The sequence below is a fragment of the Lynx rufus genome, unplaced genomic scaffold (assembly GCF_022079265.1).
Source record: "Lynx rufus isolate CCGP_SWC_20201006 ecotype Redwood Valley unplaced genomic scaffold, mLynRuf1.p SCAF_3, whole genome shotgun sequence".
In the NCBI taxonomy this organism is placed as follows: Eukaryota; Metazoa; Chordata; class Mammalia; order Carnivora; family Felidae; genus Lynx; species Lynx rufus.
This window is the reverse complement of record NW_025814845.1, coordinates 88,242,334-88,268,163: the sequence shown is the minus strand read 5'-3', so window position 1 is coordinate 88,268,163 and position 25,830 is coordinate 88,242,334. Positions and strand designations below refer to the sequence as shown.

The 25,830-nt window shown below is 35.4% G+C and overlaps 1 protein-coding gene across 1 annotated transcript in view; it reads left to right on the top strand.

Moving 5' to 3' along the window:
- COL25A1 (collagen type XXV alpha 1 chain) overlaps positions 1-25,830 on the top strand; it is a 451,340-nt gene that overhangs the window by 394,152 nt on the left and 31,358 nt on the right. Inside the window, exons 18-22 of the mRNA XM_047090485.1 lie at positions 4,696-4,740; positions 17,937-17,999; positions 22,128-22,196; positions 24,760-24,804; positions 25,719-25,796. Coding sequence (XP_046946441.1) covers positions 4,696-4,740; positions 17,937-17,999; positions 22,128-22,196; positions 24,760-24,804; positions 25,719-25,796 — 300 coding nt within the window. The remainder of the gene's footprint in view (positions 1-4,695; positions 4,741-17,936; positions 18,000-22,127; positions 22,197-24,759; positions 24,805-25,718; positions 25,797-25,830) is intronic.

Here is a 25,830-nt window from a genome sequence, read left to right as displayed (position 1 = left end):
TGCCATTTTATATCTACTACCCACTGTGTAAAATGAAAGCAATTATTGCAAAATGATATAATTTTCATGCTTTGCATGCAGAGTGTTATTGATTGTTCTGCATTTTAAAAGGACTGATGCTGACCATAGCCAAATGTGAAACACTGTGTACATGTAAAAAGATGCTTTATTAACTAACGTCTACATATTGTCAGCTGTTTGAGGCTAACAAAGATCAGTTGGGTTGGAATGCCAACAACTTATCTTGCATGTTTAAAGATACTCTGCATGTTTCTATCATTCATGAGAAGAAATGAATATTTACTAAACTGTTTTAGTAGGGAATGATAGTTTCTTATATTCCTTTTCTTTTCATTTCAAATACTTCCTTACTGATAATTTTTTATGTGAATCATATCTACCTATGCAATGAATGTTATGTTATACAAACCAGATTTGTTAATAAACTAAATTGTAATTGGAGACACTAGCCAAGTACTTTAACCAATCTACAGATACATACGTGATTTTTTTTTAATCATTTGTGCTTCACTTCAGTGATCAATTAGAGGATATGCAGTGATTATTTTTTGCATTCATATTCTCATTTGGGTCTGAGGCAGGAAACAACTGTTAGCAGTTTATTGTCTGAGCATCTGGATATCAGTGCCCAATGTGGTTAGATTTTAGATAACAGATGTATTGTAGCTAACAAGTAAATGTGAATTCCACATTAGGTTAAAGCTCTTACGATCACGACCCTGCCTTTATCTAGCAATAGCTGATGTTGTAGAAAAAATGTGATTAGAGACATAGAATTTACCTCATTGGTATAAAGGAAAACAGAGAATAAATCTCATTATAAGAGTTTGGAACCTTAAGACATGAAAAAAATAATGTCCCCACACTTTTGAAGTCATTGAGAAGAAGATCATTGCTTTGCTTTAAAGACTTAACGATGAAAGTAATTTTTGAGAAGGTCTTTCATGTTCTTTTAAAATTTTTAAAAATAGAGTTTTCTTTGAAACACAGGCTCTAAGAGCAATGATTCCTCAGGCCCAGTTTCAAGTACAGTTCAGACTTTTTCAAAGGGCCCAGCAGAACTCTGTGAAATTTTCTATTTAATCCCTAAGATTTCCTACTGATTCTTTATGTAAGAAATTTGAAATTAGTGCTATCATCAGAGATCTATGGTCTGCTTTGGTTTGAAAAAGCAAATAATCTTCTCAGATGATCTAATTGTAGACTCCTTAGTATTTAAAATTTAAAGGCTAAATTTAAATTACTCTCTAAATCTGATATACTAAAAGAAATGCCTACAAGACTATTATGTCCTTTTAACAAAAACTGAAACAAATCTGTTATAATCTTGTATAGGTCCCACTGTTTTCAGAGTGGAAGATCTAAAATGATTTTCAATTTTTTAATAAAATATTGCCTTCTCATGATTATTTAGAAATACAGGTTTAGATTCATTCCTGGAAGTTTATAGGCTTACATATGGAAACATTGGATTTCCTTCGTATTTCATTAAAAATCTGCTTTAAATTATATCAAGAGAAGGGGTGGATTCATTAAAAGCTTACAACCTATTTGAATGAGTATGTGCCCTGAAATGCACAGCATCTTTTTCATCAATATTTAAGCCAGATTCTACCCTTTGACGCAATCTCACTTGCCCACAATATTTATGACTTCCTTTGTCTAATATCAGGATTTGGCAGTACTTACCCCAACATTGCTTTAAAAGTAGAGTATTCCCATGCTTGCTGCTTACTTAGATTAGAAAATGACAAACAGAACTGAGTACAGAATCAATTCAAGAGATCTTCCATAGCATTTCCCTCATCAGTACAGAACTGTGCTGTGGATTCAGTACTTAACCTCCTGTATTAGGGACATTCCCAGAAATGTAGGGTTTCTGGACAGAAGGAAAAGCCCATTGATTCACTTTCCACTGTCTGGTGTTGTCCGGTATGAAAATTTGTTATTTACATCCACATTCGTAATGTAGAAATGGTTTCATTATAGTTTTTTTTTTCTTTTCGAGATTCAACAGTAAAATGTGTGATTGATACATGAGTTGAGTGTGTATTTCTATTTGTAAAGTGAATGTATAGATTTATAAAAATAGGTATTGTGTTTCATCACATAGTTCTTACTTTTCTACCTTCTCTGCATCTCTTTAAAATATATTTTTTAACTTTAAAGGGATAAAAATACTTGATTCCCCATTGGAAGGGACCCTCCCAGTTGAAGTATATCTAGAAATATATAATGTATATCTAGAAATATATACTGTAACAGAAATGTGGGGCAAAAGCAGAGTCGAATTTAACAGCAGACAAGGGTCTCTTTTAATGGAGGGTAAAGAGTCAAAAGAAAAGAAAGAAAAAGAACCCAAAATATAATGGGTAAATTTTAATCTACTCGGACAAGTATTCTTCAAATGGAAGAACAAACCAAGTCTTAATTAGGACCCACATCTGACCTTGGGCTGTGCATGCCCAAGACCTCACCCCAGAGAAGCTCCTGAGCTAAGAAGCAGGCAAGAGTGAAGGTAACAAAAAATTGTCTTAACTGGAAGACAAGCCTTCATGGAACTCATATAGGAAGAGAAGTCTTTCTGAAAATGTTGAGATGTTCCACAAAGGGTAACATTAAATATTTTATAATCTTTCATTGTGTCGACTGCTACATTAAATAAACATAAATTTGGAAAGGTCAAATTTACAAAAATACAATACTATGAAATATGAATTCATGAAATATCTGTCCTTTACAAAGTTCATTTAATAATCTAAGTATATATATATATATATATATATATATATATATATACACACATGTGATGTAGGGAATAGCTAAATGCTCAGAGTCTCTGTAAGTATTCAATCTACGTTACAAAATATCCCATAATGTCTTATACACATTTCTCACTGTTAGAAAACATAGATGTGTGTCTATGTATGCATGTGTATATAAAACTATTTTTTTAAGTAAACATACAATCCTTTTAATATGGTGGAAGGGAAGTGTGTGGAGAGGACATTTCTCTTGTATAGAAACAGTGATAGGAACTATATATTTTCACAGATGGTTCAAATAGGATGTCCTGAGTTTGAGGGGACTTTTCTAAAACAATACAAAACTATAGATTTATCACCAATATGTTTACTTTTATTGGTTGTATATTCTACTGCAGTTTACTGTGCATTCAAAGGCCTTGTACTTTTTTTTTTAAGTAAAAGAGAATCTTCAGTAAAATATGGATGCAAGCCCTATTTATTAAAGCTTCTTAAATTTATTGATTGAAAGGCAAAAGGGAAAGGAAAAAGAAAATCCAATGTATAATGTTTCTGTGTATAGTTTAATCTACTTGGACAAGTGTTCTTTGAATGGAATATCAAATTCTTAATGACCATTCTTTCTTCTCTGGCTTAACCTCATCTTAGTCTTACTGTTCACAGTGCAAAATTTCAGTTATATAGTTTCAAACGGCGTAGTTTTTCTTTTGCATTCCTGAAGCTCCCGTGAACTAAACCATCAGGAAAGTCATTGTCCCCTCTATGTCTAACCATACGGCTTAATAAACAGTGTGTGGAGCCATTTTTTTTTTATAATACCAGAGCACATTATGGCTTTTCGTAATATGAAAATACTACTGTTAAAGATGAAATATCTGGTTATTCTTAGTAGATTTTCCATGGAATGGGGTTGTAAAAGCATTTAGATTAAAAGCAGTACCTCTCTTTACGACTTTTACTTAGTTTGATGCCCTAATCTCTTTGGGTATTTTTGTCTATCCCACTGACTGACCATTATGAAACAGTGTGTGCCTTTTACCCTCAAATATTGTTTCCACAAATAATAGTCATCTCAGTCCAATACAGGATGGACTTTCATTTTCCCCAGCATTTCCTTTATGCTTCTTTAATGGAATTCAGGAGATTTTCTAAGCAATGTAACCTCTTGTCACTGTACTTTGTACTTAAAATAATGTAGACAATTCTGTGAAAATGAGATTTAGTTTGACTCCAGTGCGCTCACACAAAATGTATCACTTAATCTCAAACCTGAATTCAGGAACAGCTGCACACAGGGTACCATTAGCCCAAAATTGCTAAGCAGGGTTACCCAGACTCAACAATGGTTAGAGATACAGGCTGGAGTTAAGTATAATCTTAACCACGCATTTATCTTCTCATCATTCAGGAATGGAAAAGAAATCTTACTATACTTTTAAGTGAGCAAGACTTAATGTATATTGTTTTGGTGTGACCATCTGTTCACACAGCCAACTCTTGATTATCTGAGGTAAGAGAGCCCTGGAATAGGATGCATTATTCAAATGTACATAATCCTCATTTAAGCAAAGAGCCTCAGCTTCTGCAAGAAATCATTTACCAGGGAATAATAAAACGTAGGAATGCCTTTTCCTTCTACTTCTCTTGCTTGCCTTCTGGTAGAAATGCCAATGAGCAGTGAGATGGCAGGAAGAGAGAAAAATCCAGAAAAATCTACAAAATAGTCAACCAATCCCTGAATCAAGAGTTGACTGAACTGTAATCTCACCAAAGTCCTTGAAACTAGACAGCATTTATGTATGTATATATATGCAGCAAGTATTCAGCTAGGAACATTTACCATGTTTTTCTCCACATACTGTGACTGAGTGACTATTGTTCTATAATGCTATGTGATTTTCCTATGTAGGGTGAACCAGGGCTTCCTGGGCTTCCTGGACTTCCGGGGATAAAGGTAAATACTGCACTGACAGTCTCAGCTTCATAGAAATGTAATTAAGAAAGCCACAAAAATCAAAGGAAAATAGGAAAAAATGAAAACTAAAAATATAATGCCTCTCTTTAAACACTCTCCAGCCATCTCACTTAATTTTTTTAAATTGAGAACTAAACACAGGTATTGCTAACATTTGCCATTGCTGGACATATGGCAAACATGTCTGGACAGTATATTCTACTGTTGAACCTACTACGCCCCTAGAAAAATGTAAGTGCCAATAGGAATTCTTTTAAGTCTAGAATGTCTACTTTCACATTTTAATTTTATTTTTAACATCCTATCAGATTTTGACTAGAATCAGAGTCTTAACATCCCCATCAATCGAACATGGAGGCAGCTGTTTTTGTAATTCACTCATTATAATAATCACTTTAATATGTTTTCTGCTTCCACTTCCTGTCAATAACTCTCACTGCAAAGTACAAATCCGATTACTAAACTATTCTGACCCATATACTATTTCCATGAACTTTGTACATATCTTTTGAAATAATTGCTTAAAGCTTAATTTGAAAGCATAGTTTTACATGTTTTAAAACTACTTAAAAAGGTCAAGAAACATACATTTTTTTAAATTATTTAAAATTTTTCACATGGCAACTGGCAAGGCTTAAACTTCTACTGCCTTAGCAGTAGTTACTCCTTTAATATCTGCTTTTTAAAGCTTAAAAGTAAAATAATCATAATTATAATCATAATCATAATTACATAAATAAAGATTAAAAGTTTTAGGTATTTTTTAAATTCTAGAAGCATTTGATAGAGTAACATGATGCAAGTAAGATTTTTCCTTATGTTGTTTTCATAGATTTTGAATCAATCTTTAGCGTGCATTAGACCATTCTAAAATTAATAATCCTAGTTTCAGTGTGGGGGTCATGTATACTGTTTGATGAAGGTTGTGTTTGAAGTATGGTACATGAGATAATATGGCTTTAGAATAAACATGTTAAATTATTGAGTTCCCAGATATCATATGGTATCACATATATTTTATGAGTATATTTGGTATAAGTAACAGACTCGAAAACTGTGTTTTTCAGATTAGCATGTATTTAGCAAAATAACTTCATTAAATATGTGATTTCCTGCTGTAGAGTTAATTTATGGCAGTTACTTAGTAATTCCTGTGCATTAAAAAAAAATCTTTTTACAAATGATCAGAAGGTCATAGATTTTTAAACAAATTTAAGAAAACTATACTCAATATTAGTTTAAAAGAACCTGGTTGCGTTATAAATAAGGGGAAAGGCATTGGAAAGGAGGGGCATTGGGGAAGGTCTGGGGCAGGGTTTTCTGCAGCACTGGCTCCTAAGTTAGCAGGGCTGTGCTGTCAGTGTCAGCTCATGTGGCAGGAACCTCAGCGCTGCACCAAAATCCAGCTGTCCCTTCTCCAGAGTATGAGGCACTGTCATAGAGAGAAAAGAGTATGTAAGGGTAAAGGTACTGGGGCTTTACCCCCTAAAATAATCAGAAAACTATTTCAGTTACCACTATTGTTATCATTACCTCTTACTCATTTTCTGTCTTCCACCATGAAAAACATCCCATGGCATTTCCCTAGTCGTATGTGAACTAGTCCAGATGTTTTGAATTTTTTCAGATTGGGAAGAGTGTTGGTGATTTGCCACCTCCAGTAAATGCTTTTATTCCTAGGGTCCTAGGACATTGCCAGATGTATGCCATTGAGATTGTATAGCTGATATTTTCCTTTGTTTTAAAGCCTGAATTAGTTACCAATTGATAAAATCTTTTTATCCTCCACTAGAGATACTTTTCTCTTTAATTATCAAGTACTGCTGGGGAACTACCCACTGTTTGATTTAAATCACAGATTCTGGCTTTGGTTTAATAGCTTTGACTTCTTGCTCTAGTTCAGGATGTGGGCAGTATTCTTTCTTTATAATGTAGGTAGTAGGTGCTCAGTATAAAGAAGTCATGTTCTGGGGCTCCTGGGTGGCTCAGTCGGTTGAGCGTCCAACTTCGGCTCAGGTCATGATCTCACGGTTCATGGGTTCAAGCTCCACACTGGGCTCTGTGCTCAAAGCATAGAACCTGGAGCCTGCTTCAAATTCTGTGTTTCCCTCTCTCTCTGCTCCTCCCCTGCTCATGCTCTGTCTCTCTCTCTCTCTCCTTCAAAAAATAAATAAAACATTAAAAAATAAAGTCATGTTCTGAAGGAGACAATTTAAGAACACATAGTCATTAGTAGTCATTGGATATTTATAAATGTAGAGTTACAAATTTATAACTTTATGATATAGCTTCATTAACTTGAGATGTTCTTTATTCCTTTACTGTACCTTGCTTCTGCTAGGTTGCTAACCACAGGATAGTTAATTATGATTTCATAGTTTGAATGAGTAACAATATTTAAAAGATGAAACCACATGTATGGATTTAGAATGTGTGGTAGCAAGAATTTGTGTGTTAGTTTATGCTTTGGAAATACTTCTTCCTGTTGCTATCCATCCCCTTCTTATCTGCTGGTACTACAGAAAGCATGCAAATGCCATCCGTTATTTCCAAGACATTGAGGAAACCAGCCATGAAATACCAGGGAAGCTTTGATTCGCCACCTGTTGCTCTCGGGGAATGGTGGGGAACTTAATGAGCACCCAAATGCCTTCCACACAGCTCTCAGGAAATGAGCAAAGTGCCTAAATACAGACAGCAGACTCATCTATCTATCACTTCAGAGTCCCACTCAGAGACAAGTGCTAATACCTTGGGCATACATAATAAAAGTCACCAAGAACAGGCATATCTTAATTTCAAACTACTCTTAGGCTTCCTGCACAAGTATTGGAAAGTTGTCTCACCATGTGGAAGACATTTGGAATTCCTATTTCATGCATTCATGGTTCATATAGTGTCAAGATGTTCAACTGGGAAAATTAAATTATGCACAATGTACCATGCAGACATTGATCTTCTGGAATAAGATTTGAGCTCAGAAAATGATTTTTATAAACAAGGCTTCTAATATGTTTTTCATGGGTAAAACTTATTATAACTAGTTTTTCTGATACCACATAAAAGGATAAGATTTAAAGTTACCATTTTTATAATATTTTTCTCTCCACACTTATTTTGAAAAATGTAAATACATTACTTACCCCTTTTATGATTGTATTGCCCTAGTAGTGAAGCAGTATAGACCAGTGATCAAGAGCCCCAGCTTTAGAACCAGACCACCCGTGTATGCGTCCTGGTTCCACCTCCACCAGTTAATGAAGCTGTATCATGACATTGGGCAAGTTACAATAATCTTCCTGTCCTCGGGTTTCCTCATAAAATCATTGTTGTGCATACCTCAGAGAGTTGTTGTATAGATTAAATTACTTAATATATGTGCAACTCTAAAGTGTTGCCAAGCATATAGTAAATCTTACATAAATTTTAGCTATTACTCTTTTTTTCTCTCAGAGCTCAGAATATTGGAAGCATTGGTTAGGCACCTATTCCATATAGCGTTTCTTAACATGAGTGATTTTAACTTGGAGAACGTAAAGCCATTTACATTCTATAGGTTAATAGACATAAATTCTGGAAACTCCTTTGCAGTGACGGATGAATATCACCTTTAAGAGCAGTAAGGTAACCTACTTTCTCTTGAAACATCACACTATTTCCCTTTTCCTATAACGCAAATATATTCCAGGGATAAAGGATGAGGGAACACAACATTCTGGGCATAAGACACGGTACTATCAAAATTCTCCTTCCTACACCATTCAAAAGAAAAACTGGACATGTAATGGAGGAAATTCTCTAGCCCCCAGGCATAGTGTTGCCCAGACTAAGACATTTCTTACAAATATGGATTTTTCAATGTCTGCTTTTCAGCTTTCCACAGACACCACCAGTTTACCTCATCATATTCAGAAAGTAAATTGGGAAAACTTTACATAATAAAATTAATAGAGTAGGGAAATATAATACAGTTAAAATTACATCAAATGAAAAAAGTCATTTAGATGGAAAAAAAAATTTACACTATTTTCTCTCAAGCTTGATATTTTTGTTCTGGCTTCCACATTAGTAAAGATTTGACATTCAGATTAAGAATTTGAAGATTGGGAGAGTTATGAGACAGTAACTAATTCTTTATACCTCATTATATGGAATCATCCTTGACACTAAATCATATAAAGACTAAATATTACAGGTGGCAGGAACATTTACTTTGGCATTCTTAGGATTAATTACAATGTTCAATAATCTATAGAAATTTACCATCTAAGTCTACTAGAGATGAGGTTCCTTCCTCAGAAAGATCAAATTACATTTTAAAATAGCAGAGGAAGGTTTGAAAGTAACATAGGATATGAAATGCATTCCTAAAAGAAAAAAGAAAAGGAAGAAATAGTGGTTAAAAGGATAAGATTCTATTATTGTTACTTGTAATTATTTCCTGCTTGTACAAACTGTGTCTGAGCAGTTGAGTAATTTTAGAATCCAATTAGGAAACTCATACAACCAGAAATCAGAGATTTTTAGCAGCCATAACGAAATCTCCAATAAACATACTGAATGTGCTTTCATGATGTAATCCTGTTAACAAAAAAAAAAAAAAAAAAAGCTGAAAGTTACGTTTTCTGAGTTTTAAATAAACCTGCTATTGTAGTTCATTTTCATCATATCACCAAGATGTTTTAATTTATACTCAAATTTTATCCTTAAGGGAAATAGTGTTTTTGAGAGAGACTCTACTTTCTCATTCTTTTTTTTTCCCCTCAATAATTTTACAAATCAATCATTACAAAAACTAGCTGCCTAGAGGTTCTTATTACAACAAATGTTCTTGCTATAATCCTCAGAAGCAGGTATCATGCTGACTTGAATTCTAATTAGCCTTTAAGCAAGACAAATCTTGTATGGCTAATGCATTCAGTGTCAAGACACATTAATCAAAATTATTGGTGATGCTTTAGCACCCAGGCAAATCAGCACATATTTTCCAAGCCCTGTTGTACCATTTTTTGGGCAATGAAAATTGTATCTGCTTGGGGGTAATAAATATCATGGAAAACATGACTTGGTTTAAGCTGGTATGTTAGAGGATTTTGAGGCAGGTTAAAAAAATAATATCTTTTACTGCTTTAATTGATAATGACTTATAAAAATAAAACAAATGGTAATAAATGGAAAACCAGAGACTTTTCTGTGAGTAAAAGCTAATCAGTTTGGACTTTCTGGCCACCATTCCATTTAACAGATGGTAAATTCTGGAAGTTTATAGGGAAACACCTGGGGAGCTATTTCAGTGTGAATGAAGCTGTCTCTTCCTTTCTTACCTTGACCAGTAATCCCATCTATGTATTTGTTGACTCTTGTCACCCATATGAAGGACAGCTTTTATGTAACTTTGACAAAAGATTGTTAAGTGAACTGTCCCAATAGCCATTTAGAAGATAAAGGAAGGTCATCTCAAATACTTACTTGCTCTGTATTAAGTGTGGGCTTGAAGAAAAATCAAATCAATCCAGATTTTGTAATGGAATTCTAAAACCTAATGAGACTTTTGATGGTTATTGTAAGATTTCAGAAAGGTCATCTTCTTAGGGAATTTTCTAGCTTTCCTTTGCCTTTTTGTAATATAGAAGGCCAGTTTTTGTTGTCCTCTTTGTTGGTGAATACAGTAATTGTTTGCATTGTTTTAGAGTATTTTGTTTTATTTTAGGGTGTTTTGTTTTTTGTGGCTTTTTTTTTTGCCAGAATACACAGAATCTAAGCTATCTTAGTCGACTAATTTTTTTAAAAGTAACAGCAAATGAGTTGAGCAAAAGTGGCTTCAGTCAAAAATCTTATCTTTGTTGTATTTTTTTTAATCTTATAGAGTGAATAGATCCCACCTACCTATAGCTAAATCTTCTTGCTTGTGTACATATTGCCAATTTATGAAAGAAAGCTGGGTGGAGAAGAAGAAAGAGAGCTCTAATGCTGACCTCATCAGCAAGGGAACTTTTTGTCTGGTGCAAAAAACAGGGTAATTGTTCAAATATAGTACTTATTAGCTACTGTGACTTATTTTCATTGACCTTAATACTACAGGATCAAAGTTGTGGCTGCTGAAATGGTTAGCTACAGTTGGAAAGATCAATGTGAAACCGTTAGGCCCTCTGAAATTGGTCATGTGAAGATACACCTTTGATCTCAGCAACAGCTATTCTCTATAGACTTGGTTCTGCATCTTTATGTGCCCTGGCCACTTAAAACTTTCATTCAAATCAGCATCTTGTGTCAGATTTTCAGATGGGTCTTCTTACTGCTAGACCTACCCTGTGCTTTACCCTGAATGAATGGCATTTCTTCTGCCCAACCCAAATCCCAGCGTAGTTGCCAAAACCACAGCTACTCTATTCAGTTTTTTTCTACCAGCTTAACACAGGGAAATGCATTACAGTCGTATTGAGACTTGATTTTTAAGCTCATTGGTTGTGAGCTAATTAATTTAAGAATAAACAAAGGACAAAATTCATGAAACAACTCAGGAGGAGATCATATGCAACATCTAAGACAAGACCAGAAGATTAACAAATTTTTCTTCATTGTGGAATTTGATGCTACATTAGTGCCACATTACAGTAGCACTAACGAAGCTGAGATTTCTGTTTCTGTGACAACCATTTAATCACCAGCTAGCATGTGGCTTGGGTAGCAGAATATGGTGCCAGCTATTAATTGTGTTTCAGCAGTTAAAATGTTGGATTGTGTTAGTGTTCTGCTAAATAGTCCTGTATTTTTTTTTTTTTTATCTCCAGGCTTTGGTTAAATCAGAGCTCTGTTATTTATTTTAAGTGTTTTAGTTTCCTGTGTCTGTCTGAGGCATAGATCTAGTTGGATGTTTCCAGGACCAGTGAAAATGCAACCTGAAAAATAACAGATGAAACCTGGATTTAACAGTTACAGTCATAGTAGAGGAAGAGAAAATTTTAGGATGCTTGTTGTTCCCCATTCTTCTTCTCCTCTCTTGTCTTCTTCCATCTTTTCCCCTGTTCTCTCCCTACTTTCTTCCATGATTCCTTTTCCTCCTCCTCTTTCTTCTTTTTACTTGTCTCTTTCCTATATTTGGGCGCTAACTTTACAAGCAATGACATTTTAAGATCTGCCAGTTGGTTGCCTTCATTCTTTTGATTCCCTTCCACACAGGATCAGCAACGCCAGAAGGAGTGGAAGCCCAATTGACTTTGTAATCTTGTTCTCAACAGGAACAAAAGCAAAAACCTAAAATGCTATCTCACTTGAGATGGTGAGTGAATAGGTAGAGAGGTGGAGGAGAATTTAAATATATATATGAAACTTGAGAGAAGAACAGATTAAAGAGGCTCTGAAGTTATCTTCTTAACTCATATTTATGCTGTTCATTGGTGCTATTCATTGGTGTTCATGACAAACCAATGTTTATTTTTTTAGTATTTATTTATTTATTTATTTATTTAGAGAGTGAGAGAGAGTGTTGAGTGGAGGGGAAGGGGTTCCAGAGAGAAGGAGAGAGAGAGAATCCTAAGCAGGCTCCATCCTGTCAGTGTAGAGCACAATGCAGGGCTCGATCCCGGGACCCTGAGATCATGACCTGATCTGAAATCAAAGAGTTGGTCGCTCAATGGACTGAGCCACCCAGATGCCCCCAAACCAATGTTTAAAGCTCTGCCTTTCCCCCATTTTTCTTAGACATTTTGCAGTAATACATCGTAAACTGAAAAGATTAGCATTTTTTTTACAAATTATCATATTGTATTGTTTTCCTTTCAATGGAGGAGCTTTTTTACTTGCTGCATACCTGTGCAAATATGTTTCCTTGATTATGATGGTCAGCATCTGCCCTTTTCAAAAGATCCTCCACCTTATGTTTTCATGTTATTCCTAAAATGCCTCATAGGAATTATAATTTGGATTTTCTAATTCAAGTAATTGCCCAATAAAAATTTTTTTAAAGTCTAAATTTAATTGCCTCTTCATTAAAAGTAATGTACGAACATAATTGAACTATAATTCTAATTTCCTCTATTGTATCTCTCCTCCACCTTGTGTACTCAGACAAATATGTGTAAATAATTTCCAATTTAGCAGGCTTATTTCCCAGTGATTAAATAAGATCAGATGTGAAAAAAAAAACAAAACAAAACAAAAAAACAGCTCTGAGAACTATTATATGGTCCAATAAAAAGAGTTATTTCTCCTGTTTAGTGCCCTGAAAACTTACATAGCTTCATTTCTGTATAGTTTGATTTTCTCCAAAGATTTTTTTTCCCAGAAATGTTCTGTGTTTGGATATTTCAGCTGCTTTTCCTTACCTTACCCTAACCCAGTGTCCTTCCTCTATCCTGGTTAACTACAATTGTGAGTATTAGAATAACCAATTGCTTTTTTTTTTTTTTTGTCACAGAACCATAGGTTGTCATGGCCTTTCTCCTAGATATTTTAGGAGATTATAACCTTTAATCAGTCCTTGTCAAAGAGGCAAGATTTTTTTTTTAAGGATTACATTTACTTAGAGAAATTCAGTAGTTATGGCCATTTTCTCCTTTTCCTTCCTTACAAGAAGAAAACTCATTCTTAGTAAACCTGTCACTTTTCTACCGTATACACGTTTGCTTTTGCAGTCCTGAAGCCTCTGGCAGATGGATATTGTCTCATGAAATGATATATTCACATGAAAATTTAGGGTTACTTATTGAAAGAAGTTGAAGAGGTATTGAGTATAGCCCCATACAGGTTATAAAGAAACAAGAAATCACCTTGTATATCACCAATAAGTTACAGATGTTGTAATACTACTACTAACAATAATAATAATGATGATAACTAGCATTTTTGAGACTGTAAGATAAGGGCAACAATAATAACTAACATTTACTGTTCACTTACTTTATTCTAGAGACAGTACTAAATGCTTTGCTTGCATTATCTATTAAATCTTGATTAGGTCACCCCTTAACAACACCGGAGTCTTCCCTCATTGGGCACCTCAGGATTCCAATATGAAAAGCCAGCATTTAACTCAATTCTGTACCTGTGTACCAACAGTTCTCAAAAATTTGGTCTCAGAACTCCTTTATACACTTAAAAACTAGGATTGAAAGAATTTTCATCTATGTAGGTTACATGTATTAGAAATTAAAACTGAGAAATTTAAAAAACCCATTATGTGTTAATCAAATAACATTTTTAATGAAATATAACTGAATTTTCCAAAACAAAACAAAAAATTAGCAAGAAGAGTGCATTGTTATACTTTTTTTATTTTTATTTTTTGGCAAATCTCTTTAATGTCTGGCTTAACAGAAGGTAGCTGGATTGTCATATCTGCTTACGCATTCAATCTGTTGCAGTTTGTTTTAGTTGAAGTATATGAAAAAAAACAGCCTCACTAATTGGACAAGGAAAGATTATTTTTAATAGCCTTTTCATAAAATTGTGGATATTCTTCTTTGATACTACCCAACTGTATCAGTGAAATTTTCCTACTCTGTACACTAATAAAGGTTAAGTGAAAAGGCACTTTGAGAACCTCTGATATAAGCTTAGGAAGTTAAGAAACAACCCAAGCAGCTCAAGACCATGAGTAGACATATTTATGCATCATTTACTTCAACAATTGTCCTTCAAGCCTGAGACAGAAAAGAGACCAATCAATGAGTATTTCCTCCTCATACTGCCAAGATATAGAGAGAATGGAAATAATGTCTCCAAAGTGGCTGGGAGCTCTGGAATTAAATAAATAAAAAATTGTGATTTTAAAGTTAAGTATGCTATTTTCCCCTTAAATAAATTGAAATAAGAAATGAATACATCAGTGTGATAGATGCTTTCTTAGACTGAAATAAGGTAAACTAATCATACTCAAAGTCCGGAAATTAGCCAATATTAGTAGTGCTAAAATTATTGAACTGTCAAATGCATTGCTAATTTTATGTCTTGAAATAAAAAATTTCCCCCTGAACATTCTATTTAAAGGAACTTTCTATACTTTCCTCAGGAGAACTTAACATATATTGTTTGTTTGTTTGTTTGTTTTTAAGGAAGAAAAATCACTTTGAGTGACCACTGAGATCACAAAGCCTTATTTATTTATTTGTGAATTTTGAAACTGCATGCTTCATCTTTTTATAAACTAAACACTAACCTGAATCAGAAATAAGTGTTTTCAACATTCACTCTTTTTTTCTTCTATTAGTATGCTTTCTTGGTGCTTGTATTTTCTTTGCTAAATAGTGAAGTCAGTTTATTTCTGCTTGAGGATATGTAAGAGTCTTTTCTACCTATGAATTTTCAACCTATTAACTTGCATTATATTTTCATGACAGTAAGTCATTACTAATGATACACATTGACTTTACCACAACTTTTTTCCTGAGGGTGGCGAGAGAATATTTCTGTATTTGTCTATAAAATTTTATTGGGAGAAATATGTTACTTGTAAATAAATGTATTCCATGTGATGTTTTTTTCATTTAAAATAACAAGTTAAACTCTTTTTAAAGAAATAGAATGGTCATTGTTGGTTTCTCTGAATATAGTGGGTTTTCATTTTAGACCATTAAGAGATATCCAAAATTATTTGTTTAGATTCTCCTTTCCATTATGTGTAAGAGTGTGGGAATAGGTAGAACAGAGTTGCAGAAAATTTACAAACAATAAACTTAAAGCATTACTTCCCCTCCACCTTTTTTTTTTTTTCTGAAACCAGAACCATGAGCATCAGAGCTAGAGATAAATATATTTGAGTTATGTATCAATGTAATACATTTTATGGTAGTGATATCCTTTTGTTCCCCACCTGGTACCCAAGGTTTTATATAGCATACTTTTAAAACTCACTTGTTTCAAAAATATTTGATGACGTTTTACCATTTCTTATAAAATATCCTGTCTGTATCTTCCTGCTCAACTCTAAGTATCAAAAAAACAAATGTTGAAATATTGCTACATTAGAAAAAATCAAATATATTAAATAGCATTAGCAACTGCTCCAGAAATAATGGGGGGAAAAACAGTAAGTATGGAACAGAGCCATTACATTTTTTGCTTTAAAACTTCTTTATAGATTTCAGGAAGTTACACTCTTACATTTGAGCTCACATTGTTAAAAAGAAAATAAAACTTTATGGATATTGAAGAAAATGTGAACACTGGTCTCAAGTGTTTTCTGACACCAAACATGTGGTGTCTTTTCCAACACCAGTTCTCCAACTCTCTGATCCTCTGACACCAACCAGGGGTCCTACAATTCCGTCCTATTGTGACACCAACTACTTAGGGTTAGCATCAGACTCCACAGGGTTTTTTTTTTTTTAATTTTTTTTTAACGTTTATTTATTTTTGAAACAAAGAGAGACAGAGTATGAACGGGGGAGGGTCAGAGAGGGAGGGAGACACAGAATCCGAAACAGGCTCCAGGCTCCGAGCTGTCAGCACAGAGCCCGACACGGGGCTCGAACTCACGGACTGCAAGATCGTGACCTGAGCCGAAGTCGGCCACTCAACCGACTGAGCCACCCAGGCTCCGTAAAGACTCCACAGGTTTTAAGGGCCTAGTCCCTCAAGGCTCCCACAAGGCTGCCATCACTTGAAACCCCAATCACAAATACGAGGTCCCCTGGTTACCTGCCCTTCTGACTTGGCTACAAATTTGAGGATTTAACAACCAACCCACTTTTATCCCCACTCAAGTTTAATAGTTTGCCACCACAACTCACGGAACTCAGAAAAATGCCCAACTATTACAGTCTATTATAAAAGATTAAAATGAGGAGATACATAGGGTGAAGTCAGAAGAATCTCAAGCACAGGAGCCTCTGTCCCCGTGGAGTCGAGATGTACCATCCTGCCAGCACACTGAAGTGTTCACCAACTTGGAGGCTCTTCAATCCCGCTGTTTAAAGCTTTTTATAGAGTTTCCATTACATGGACACGATTGATTAAATCATTGGCAATTGGTGATTGAATTCAATCTCCAGTCCCTCTGCCATCTCTGGAGATAGTGAGAGGAGGAGAAGAACTGAAAGTTCCAACTTATCATAGCCCCCATCAGCCCCCCTGAAGCTATCTAGGAACCCACAAGTCACCTCATTAGTGTAAACTCAGGTATGTTTGAAAGGGGTTTGTTATGAATAACAAAAGATACTCCTATTATGCTTTATCACTCAGGAAATTCCAAGGGTTTTAGGAGTTCTGTGCAAGGAACCAGGAACAAGACCAAATATATTTTTTATTGTATCACAACTGGTTTCCTCCAGGTAGTGGGGAAGACGTTATGGAGGTATAGCAAGGAGAGATATTTTCCTTTCATGCTGAACATGCCTGAATCTCTTTCCTAGCCACACCTACTGTATCAGTCATCTATTGCTGCCTACCATTTTACCTTCAAAACTGAAAACAAACAATTACCTCACAGTTTTGGAAGAATAGGAATTTGAGCACAACTCAGATGGATGTCTCTGGCTCAGTGTCTCCCATGAGGTTGCAGTCAAGCTGTAATCCAGGGCTGTGGCTCCATCTGAAGACTCTACTGGGGTGGAACATCTGCTCCCAAGCTCACACATGTGGTTGTTGGCAGAAGTTGGCCCTCACCATGTGGACCTCTCCATAAGGCTGCTCACAGCATGACAGCTTGATTTCCCCAAAGCAAGTGACGCAAGTGAGAGAGAATAAGAAAGGGCCCCCAAGACGGAAGCCGTGGTCCTTTTATAATTTAGTCTCAGAAGTGATATCCCATTACTTCTGCCAATACATCCTATTCATTAGATATGAGTCAGTAAAGCAGAGGATTACACAAGGGCATGAATACGTAGGAGGTGGGATCATTGAGGCTTATCTTAGAGGCCACCTACCACATCCATCCTAACATAGTGGATCTTAATACGGTAAATGATAAGAAATGCCAAACAGATGAGAAAGAAAGTTTGAAAGACATCTCTCTGGTTTCTTTATCACTTTTACTTTCTAAAGTTTCCCCAGAACTTTGCTCAGAGTATTTTCACTGATCAAAACCAGTTCTGATTAATTTTATAGTAAATAGCTGGATCTCAGCAGGAAAGCCGTGTATAATAAAAGGAGTAAAATCCCAGTAAAAGTAAATCAGTTTAACTTTACCTATTCACTGCCAAATGAATAACAATTTCATGTGCCTATCTTTTTTAAAGGGAGAACCAGGTTTCATTGGTCCTCAAGGAGAACCAGGCTTACCAGGGTTACCAGGAACAAAGGTAAGTGGAGTTTTTTCCTTCTTTTATTTCTGAAATATTATATCATATATTTTTAGTCCATTATGTTGAAAGAAGTTTGAGGTGACTTTATTGTCTAGGTGACCAGATATTTTTTCCTAAGAGAGAACTAAAACAACCTATCATTTATTACTAACACTTTTAATGGGAATGCCATATTAAATAGAGTAATAGGAAGTTCATTCCAGAAAGTCTCAGGTAAGACAGCATGATAGTGAAATATATTAGTTGCTCCAGTTTTCCCCCAATGGTTCCTAAATTGATATGATGCAGTTTGCCTCCTGACCATGTGAAAAAGTGGGAGAATTCTGGGGCAGAGAGATAGAACTCATTAGCTTCTGCTCCTTATTGCCAATTTTAGGACATACTTGTAAATCAAGCATTACTACTATTCTCCGCTCACTCCCTAGATTTCAAAGACAAGTGCTGATGTCATATAGATTCCTAAGTGCCTCATCTCAAAAGGATCTATCCTGAATAATGTCTACAGAAAGATTTTGTAATGAAAACCATTTCATGATCTTCCACTTGGCAACCCTAAAGAGGGCCCTAAAAGCAAAATCTATATGCCACCATATAAAAAATTATGTTGCTGTGGATATAGTCAGACCCATAGTTCTCTTTTTATCTACCCAGTAAGACATAAAAAGGTACAGCTCTGAGGATGGAACTTTACTCATGACAGACTCATGAATCAAAGGGGCAAAATTAGATCAAACTACATTCTTTTATTTTTAAACTATAGAAAGCTTTGCCTCAATGTGTATTGCATTCACCAGAAATAAGCCAGGATGATTTCTAAGAGCTAGAGAAATATGTTCGTGGTCTGTTTTGACAGAGGGGTCTTCATTTCCGCTGATCAAGAGAAAATAACTCTAATCCTAGTAAATGGAAACTATGTGTGGCCTAAGGGGGACTGAAGCTCAGTAGATTTTATGCAAAATTACTGTTTTCTCAAGCAATTTCTTTTTCACATAATGAGCTGTCAGGCTTATTAACAAAATATGAAGAATGCCTGTTTTAGCCTGAACAGATTCACACAAGAAATGCACTTTCTGGAATAAAGAGACAGAAAGCAAGACAATAATGAGGATTCAGTATTCATATGAGAATTGTATTTATTCAGGCTTGCAGCCTCAGAGCCAGGTAAAGAAAGAAGGCAGCCTCATCGATCAGCACAAAGGAATAGAAAACTTGGTCACTGCCAGAGAGAACCAGGCATGAAGTAGATCTTTAAATATTTGTGGCATTTTGTTTGCTTAAAAAAAGGGGGGGGATTAGAAGAAACAGGTAGTAGGGAGTGGATTTCATCCGTAAATATCTTTTCTTCAGTTCACTGATTTAAAACTACTTTGCAATTTTGGGGCACACTTGGCTGGCTTACTCAGTAGAGCATGAGACTCTTGATCTCAGGGTTGTAAGTTCGAGCCCCATGTTGGGTATAGAGATTACTTAAAAATAAAATCTTTAAACTACTCTGTAGCTTAAAATTAAAAAGAAAAAGAAAAAAAACTCCTGATGTAAACCCACAAAATCAACATTAATTACTGTTCATGAAATACCCAGTCTGATTTTATAGACCAGATACTTTTATAATAGATACTACTCTGAACTTGCAATAAAATTAAAGAATGCACTATATTTGTTTTGTATTTCCACATGAAGGAATGTGGATAGGAAATTTGTTTTGTTAATAATATTTTAACAGTTATATTAACAATATTATCAATTTTTAGTTGAATTGCTTGTCTAACATGAATTTGGTATCATAATGGAAAAATCACGTTTATTTACAAATCTCTTTCAGCTGAACATTGACCTTTTTTCCAGTTGTGTAAACAAGTCTGGATTTGTACCACTAACTTCAGATTTAAAAAATAAACCCTGCATATTTTACCCCTAACACAGTGAAAAGAGATAGTAAGGAAGGAAGATGTATGATGGCATCTAAAAATCTGCTTTATGTACTGCTATATCAGTGTTTGGGAGAGACCTATATTAGTCTAAAGAAATGGGGTTTTATTACGAATAATTCAGAATACTTTGAATAAAATGTTTACTCATTAATTCAACACATTTTTTTGCCAGATATTTTTCTAATATTTGAGAATGAAGAGTAAATACAACGAAAACAGTTTCTACACTCCTAACACTTACATTCCAGTATGTGTGAGACAGGGGTGGAAAGAATGAAAGAAATAAACACATGAATAGTATAATTCCATAGAGTGATAAGCAGCTGATTAAGGGCATTGTGACAAAATGTGATTCTAGGTAAAGATATATAGGCTCCATTCCTGTAGTATACTATATGTAAATTGATTTTCTCGGGCTTTTCTCTAAAATAGGCTTATAGTTACTATTTTGGAATTCTTCTGTGAAATATTAAAAGAAAGACCAAATAGGGTACATTATTTAAAAACTAAAATTTCATATACCAACAGAGGCCCTTCCGTCTCTAGTCCCTGGAAAATCCCTTCTGGAACATCTCTTCCATCCAGACGAGTCCCTTGCCTTCCTCCCAGCCTCTCCATGTTCACACTCTTCTCAGTTCATGCTGAAGAACCTTCTTTAATCCTTGCCCTAATCTATCCCGCCTCCCCTGCAAAACCCCAAAGACTTCCCAGAGTTGGTATGATACGGACAAGTACTTGAAATTTAGAGCCCAACATTACCCATGATCAATCCAATGCTATTCAGTTCTCCTTTCTAAGATGAACCAGTTCCTTCAGTGAGGAGGGTGCCTTTCCACCCATAAACATGCCATCACCAGTCCTGAATTCCAAACCTGTTTGATTATTGAAATTCTACCCATCATACAGGAAGCCGACACTCTCTACTCTGTTCAGGAATGTAAAACGGCAGGGTCTTCCTGGAGAACAATTTGGCAAGCTTTTCAAATGTTCATACTTTTTGACCCAGCAATTCCCCAACTAAGAATTTAACCTAAGAAAGTGACCAGATATGTGCAAAAGATTTACATACACAAACATTTATGTAAAAACTGAAGACTGAATACAGTTTTATTTATTTTTTAAGATTTATGTATTTAAATTCAAGTTAGTTAACATACCATGTAGTATTGGTTTTAAGAGTAGAACCCTGAAACTTACATATAACACCCAGTGCTCATCCCAACAAGTGCTCTTCTCAATGCCCATCCCCCAACCCACCTCCCTTCCAGCTAACTAAGGATTGCTGCTGAAATACAATTGGTTTTAAATCTTAGGTCTCCCACTTTAAAAGCTTTGTGACTTTAGCCAAGTTCCTTAACCTCTCTGAACTTCAGCTTCCTCATCTGTAAATTATGGGAACTAATACCTTTCTCATTTGTCCCAGGGATTAAATAAGATAATGCATGTGAAGTGTTTTATGCAGTTGCTGCATTCATCAACAACAGGACGTCATAAACAACAATTATAAAATACACCCTACCCATCCTTAGGACACGACTGAAGTCTCACCTCCAGGGATCCAGTCTGGACCATTCAAAACCCTATGGGATTTCCTCTTCTCTCATATATAGCCTTATATCACTCTTTAATTTTTAAGTATTTAATTCCTAGCACTTTGCATTTATAAGTTGTCAGATCAGGACAACAAATTGTCTTCATATTTCAGAGAAAACTGAGGCTTTCGGAACTTAACTAATTTGTCCCAAAACACGGAACTGGTAGATAACAAAACCAGGATTAAGACCCAGGATGTCTGATTATAATACCTGGCACTCAACCACTTTGCCGTGCTTCTTCCTGGCAGATCTTAAAAAGTAGCTACAGAATGAAAACTGTGTCCATGTCTGTGTTGAGATACGATGATGTCCCTTATCAATTCCCTTTAAAGGTCTTCTGTTTACCAACGTAGGTATCAGACAGGCATTACCAAACCATTTCCTTGTCTATAAAATAGAAATGATAATACAAACACTGAATAATTGTTTTGATTATTAAATGAGATAATCTATGTTGAGCTTAATACATTGCAGGATACATAGTAAATAAATGGTACCTCTGTGCTTTCCTTGATTTAATTCAATTCATTTATTAATCTACAGGGACAAGCCTGAGTGTGAGGGAGATTGCCATTTACTTGTTTTGTATTTTGTGATAGGGTGAACGTGGGGAGGCAGGGCCTCCTGGAAGAGGTGAGCGAGGGGAGCCTGGAGCCCCTGGACCAAAGGTCAGTTATTCTTGCGTTGGAACATAGCTTTCTTTGGTTTGGAAATGTGTCCTACTTACTTTATTTTTTTTTAATGTTTTATTTAATTTTGAGATAGAGAGAAAAGTCGGGGAGGGGCAGAAAGAGAGAGGGACAGAGGATCCAAAGGGGGCTCTGTGCTGACAGCAGCGAGCCAAATGTGGGGCTCCAACTCACAAACCGTGAGATCATGACCTGATCCCAAGTTGGACACTCAACTGATGGAGCCACCCAGGTGCCTCACTACTTACTTTAGAACATGAAACTAAAATACAGTTCCTCAAAAGATACTAAAACAGCAAAAATCACAATATATTGAAATGCGCACTGATTGGTTCTTCTCAAAGGGAATTTTACAATTCAACTTTTCCAGTTTTCTCTGTTCTGTCCGGTGAACAAATTTAGTAACACATCCAAAAGTAAAGGGGAGGTACTATTGTATTAGCATGTTATCACTCAATGTGTATTAAAGCTTACTGAGAAAAATGTTGATACATGCTGTGTTAGTTTCTGTGGTAACTTGAAGGTGTGTAACACCCTGAAAATATCAGAGCTAAGGATTTATTTGACGGTTCAGTCTTTATGCCTCTACACTTCCTACAAACTAATATGGCAACACTTTATTCTAATAACCCATCCCAGAGACACATCACTCTTTGATGAAAAAGAAATGTATGCCAACACTGTTGAGACTAATGAGGATTATTCACAGAGCACTTCCCATCCACTGGTGGGTGGGCAGTCTTCAGAATTATAATGGAATGAAGGCGGTGGAGAGACCAGGGAAGGAACTAATGATATGGTGTTAACTACTTATGCTTAGTTGTTATAATAGTCAACATTATATAGAACCATATATTTAGGCAGTTAAAATAAAGTGTTTCCATTTTTCTTCATTATTCTGAGTCACTGCTAATTTCTTCTTTCTGTTCTTATCTCCTCTGTCATTTCTCTTTTCCATCTTCATATTCTCCTATAATAGGGGAAACAAGGTGAATCAGGAACTAGAGGCCCAAAGGGGTCAAAGGTCAGTAACCAAGTAACCATTTTAATATCACAGGAGGCCTTCAAGAGTTGTGGCTTTTGCTTCTTCCACAGAGATTCACATTTTAAACTGACAGTGGGATTGCATTATTTCCATCCTAATATCTCAAAACAATTGGTTTGTTTCATCTTGTTTGTTTTTGTGTGTTCTTTTGCTTCAGATTATTCTTTAAGAGAAGTTGTATTTCCTATTACACAAGATGAACTTCTTTGGGGAAAAAATGCTCTATTTAATTTACATTATGTAGGGTATAATCTTATTTTTTATTTCCTGACTGTCTTTGTGGTAAATGTTCAAATTGTACTTTGTTTTAAGTTAGTTGACTCCCTCCATGGCATTAAAATTTCACCACCAATTGAAATTCTTTCCTTTATCGTGCTCTTTTTAATATCTGAAATAATCTACATACTTAGCAGAACCATGTTAAGATGTTTTCAGCTAATAACATGAAAAAGTGGATAAAAAATGAAGAAAACAGGAAGCAGAAATTATTAATTCTCTATTCAGAGCAAATTTGATTACTATGGTCAATGTTATCAGCATAATGTGAGTGGAAAAAAAATTAAAATCTCTTTTCCTGCTTACCTTCATTGGTCCCTGTCCATTTTATGAAATATGTAGAAAGACACATTAAAATGCTCTGAATTCCACTTAGGAAAAGGACTCTATAAATTTAAGCTGTCTTAAAGAACTTTCAAATCTACCTAAGTTCAAATCTCTTCTCCAAAATCTGTTTAGACTTTTAAGAATTTTGAGTGCTCTCAGAGTGATGTATGTGTGGTTTGATGCTTGGACTGTTCCTGGTTTCTCTCCAGGTTGGGTAATAACACCATGAATGGGACTTTAGTGATTTTTCGTATTGCTTTGGAAAAACAAAGCTGGCTTTGCCCTACCCGTGACCTTCAGCCCTGCCAACCTGTTCTAGCCAGCTGCTGTCCACTTCAGCACCTTCTGAGTGTTAAAAGGCCTATACCTCTGGAGAAACTTTTCCTTAGATCTTCATTATCATCAAAGAGAGGCCTCACTGGTGACCTTTCCCTTCTAAACCCCTCTAGAACGAGCTTTCTGTTCCTTTCCTGTCCAGATTATCTAGATTTTTTTTCTTAGAAAACAGACAGCCCAATTGATTGGCTCTTTTTCCCTTTGCCCCAAATCTCTTCTTATAAAAAAAAGAATATGGCTCAATCTGAGAGGTAAAAGCTTCTTTGAGTATCATAGAAACCATTTGCTTTGCTTTTGAAGATCCCTAGTAAGAGAGTTGCTGTATATATTTTTGTTCCAAGATACTCTGTCATCTGAAAGGAGAATTTTAACTCACTTAAGGTGCATCTTAAGCATTTGCTGTGTCAGTGGTAATTGTTCTTCTAATTGTTATTTCCACTTGAGAAGTTCATATCAAAGGTGCTGCTGCATGGTATTAAATACATCCTTAGATTTGAGGTATTTCTGGCTGTTGGCCCCACTAGTAATTCAGCTTTTTTTTGTCTTTTCTGTGGAAAGGGTGATCGTGGAGAGAAAGGGGACTCTGGAGCCCTGGGACCAAGGGTGAGTACATCTCTCATCTAACCTTTTGGCCCCCTACAAGCCTAGATTTGACTCATGTGTCCATATGCCTTTCACATAGCACCTAGACTAATAATATCCAATAATAGCACCGGAGGTGGACTTGAATTATTTCTGCTGCTTCCCCTTTTTTTCTTATTTTTTACTGTACTCACCGGACCAATGAGTGTGTAGATTCTAACACATAAAATAAGCTCCACAAGAAGATCTAAAAAACTCTTTCCACTTTCTCTCTACTAAGAGAGCAAGACCAAGCCCATAACCATCCATTTAATAGAATTATCCATTTTTCAATTATAAATAAAAGCAATACCCCATATTTTCAAAGTCTTTTTTAAAGACAGGCAGGGAATTAGGACATGACTAGTAGAAATTCAGGGCAGAGTTGATGAGTAGGGTAGATGCCTTATATTTGTTCCCTATTTGGTTAAATTTTAATGGAATTGTATTCCTATTGAGAAAGACAAGCCTTTCCTACAGAACAGTGTTCTATCTTCTTAAAGAATAAGGAAACAATCTATGAGATGTAGATGAGTAGAAAGAGATTAGGGACTGCTTTAATAAATACTGTGTTAAAGCCATCAAAATGTTGCAAATTGAATTAGATTAGCCTACATTTTATAATTTTCAGAAGACTGCTTTAGAGATTGAATCCTATCTCTTCTTTTAAAATCAGATTTCATATCTTTAATCTACCATCTATAGAAAGTTAAAAGCATTTGCCTCCTTTGAAATAAAGACAAAATTTGAACATGATTTTTCTAAAGTGCAATTGGGCCATACAGAGGAATTGATGGTCAGAGAGGGCTCTATGTTGCTATTTATGTTTTTGCCACAGTCCTTTGTACAACCTAGCCTAACTTCCTTGATTTTCCCTTGGTTGGTTTTCTTCATAGGGTCCACCTGGTCAAAAGGGAGATCAAGGAGCCACTGAGATCATAGACTACAATGGCAACCTCCACGAAGCCTTGCAGGCAAGTGACTGCTCCCTGCCCTGGCACAGTGACA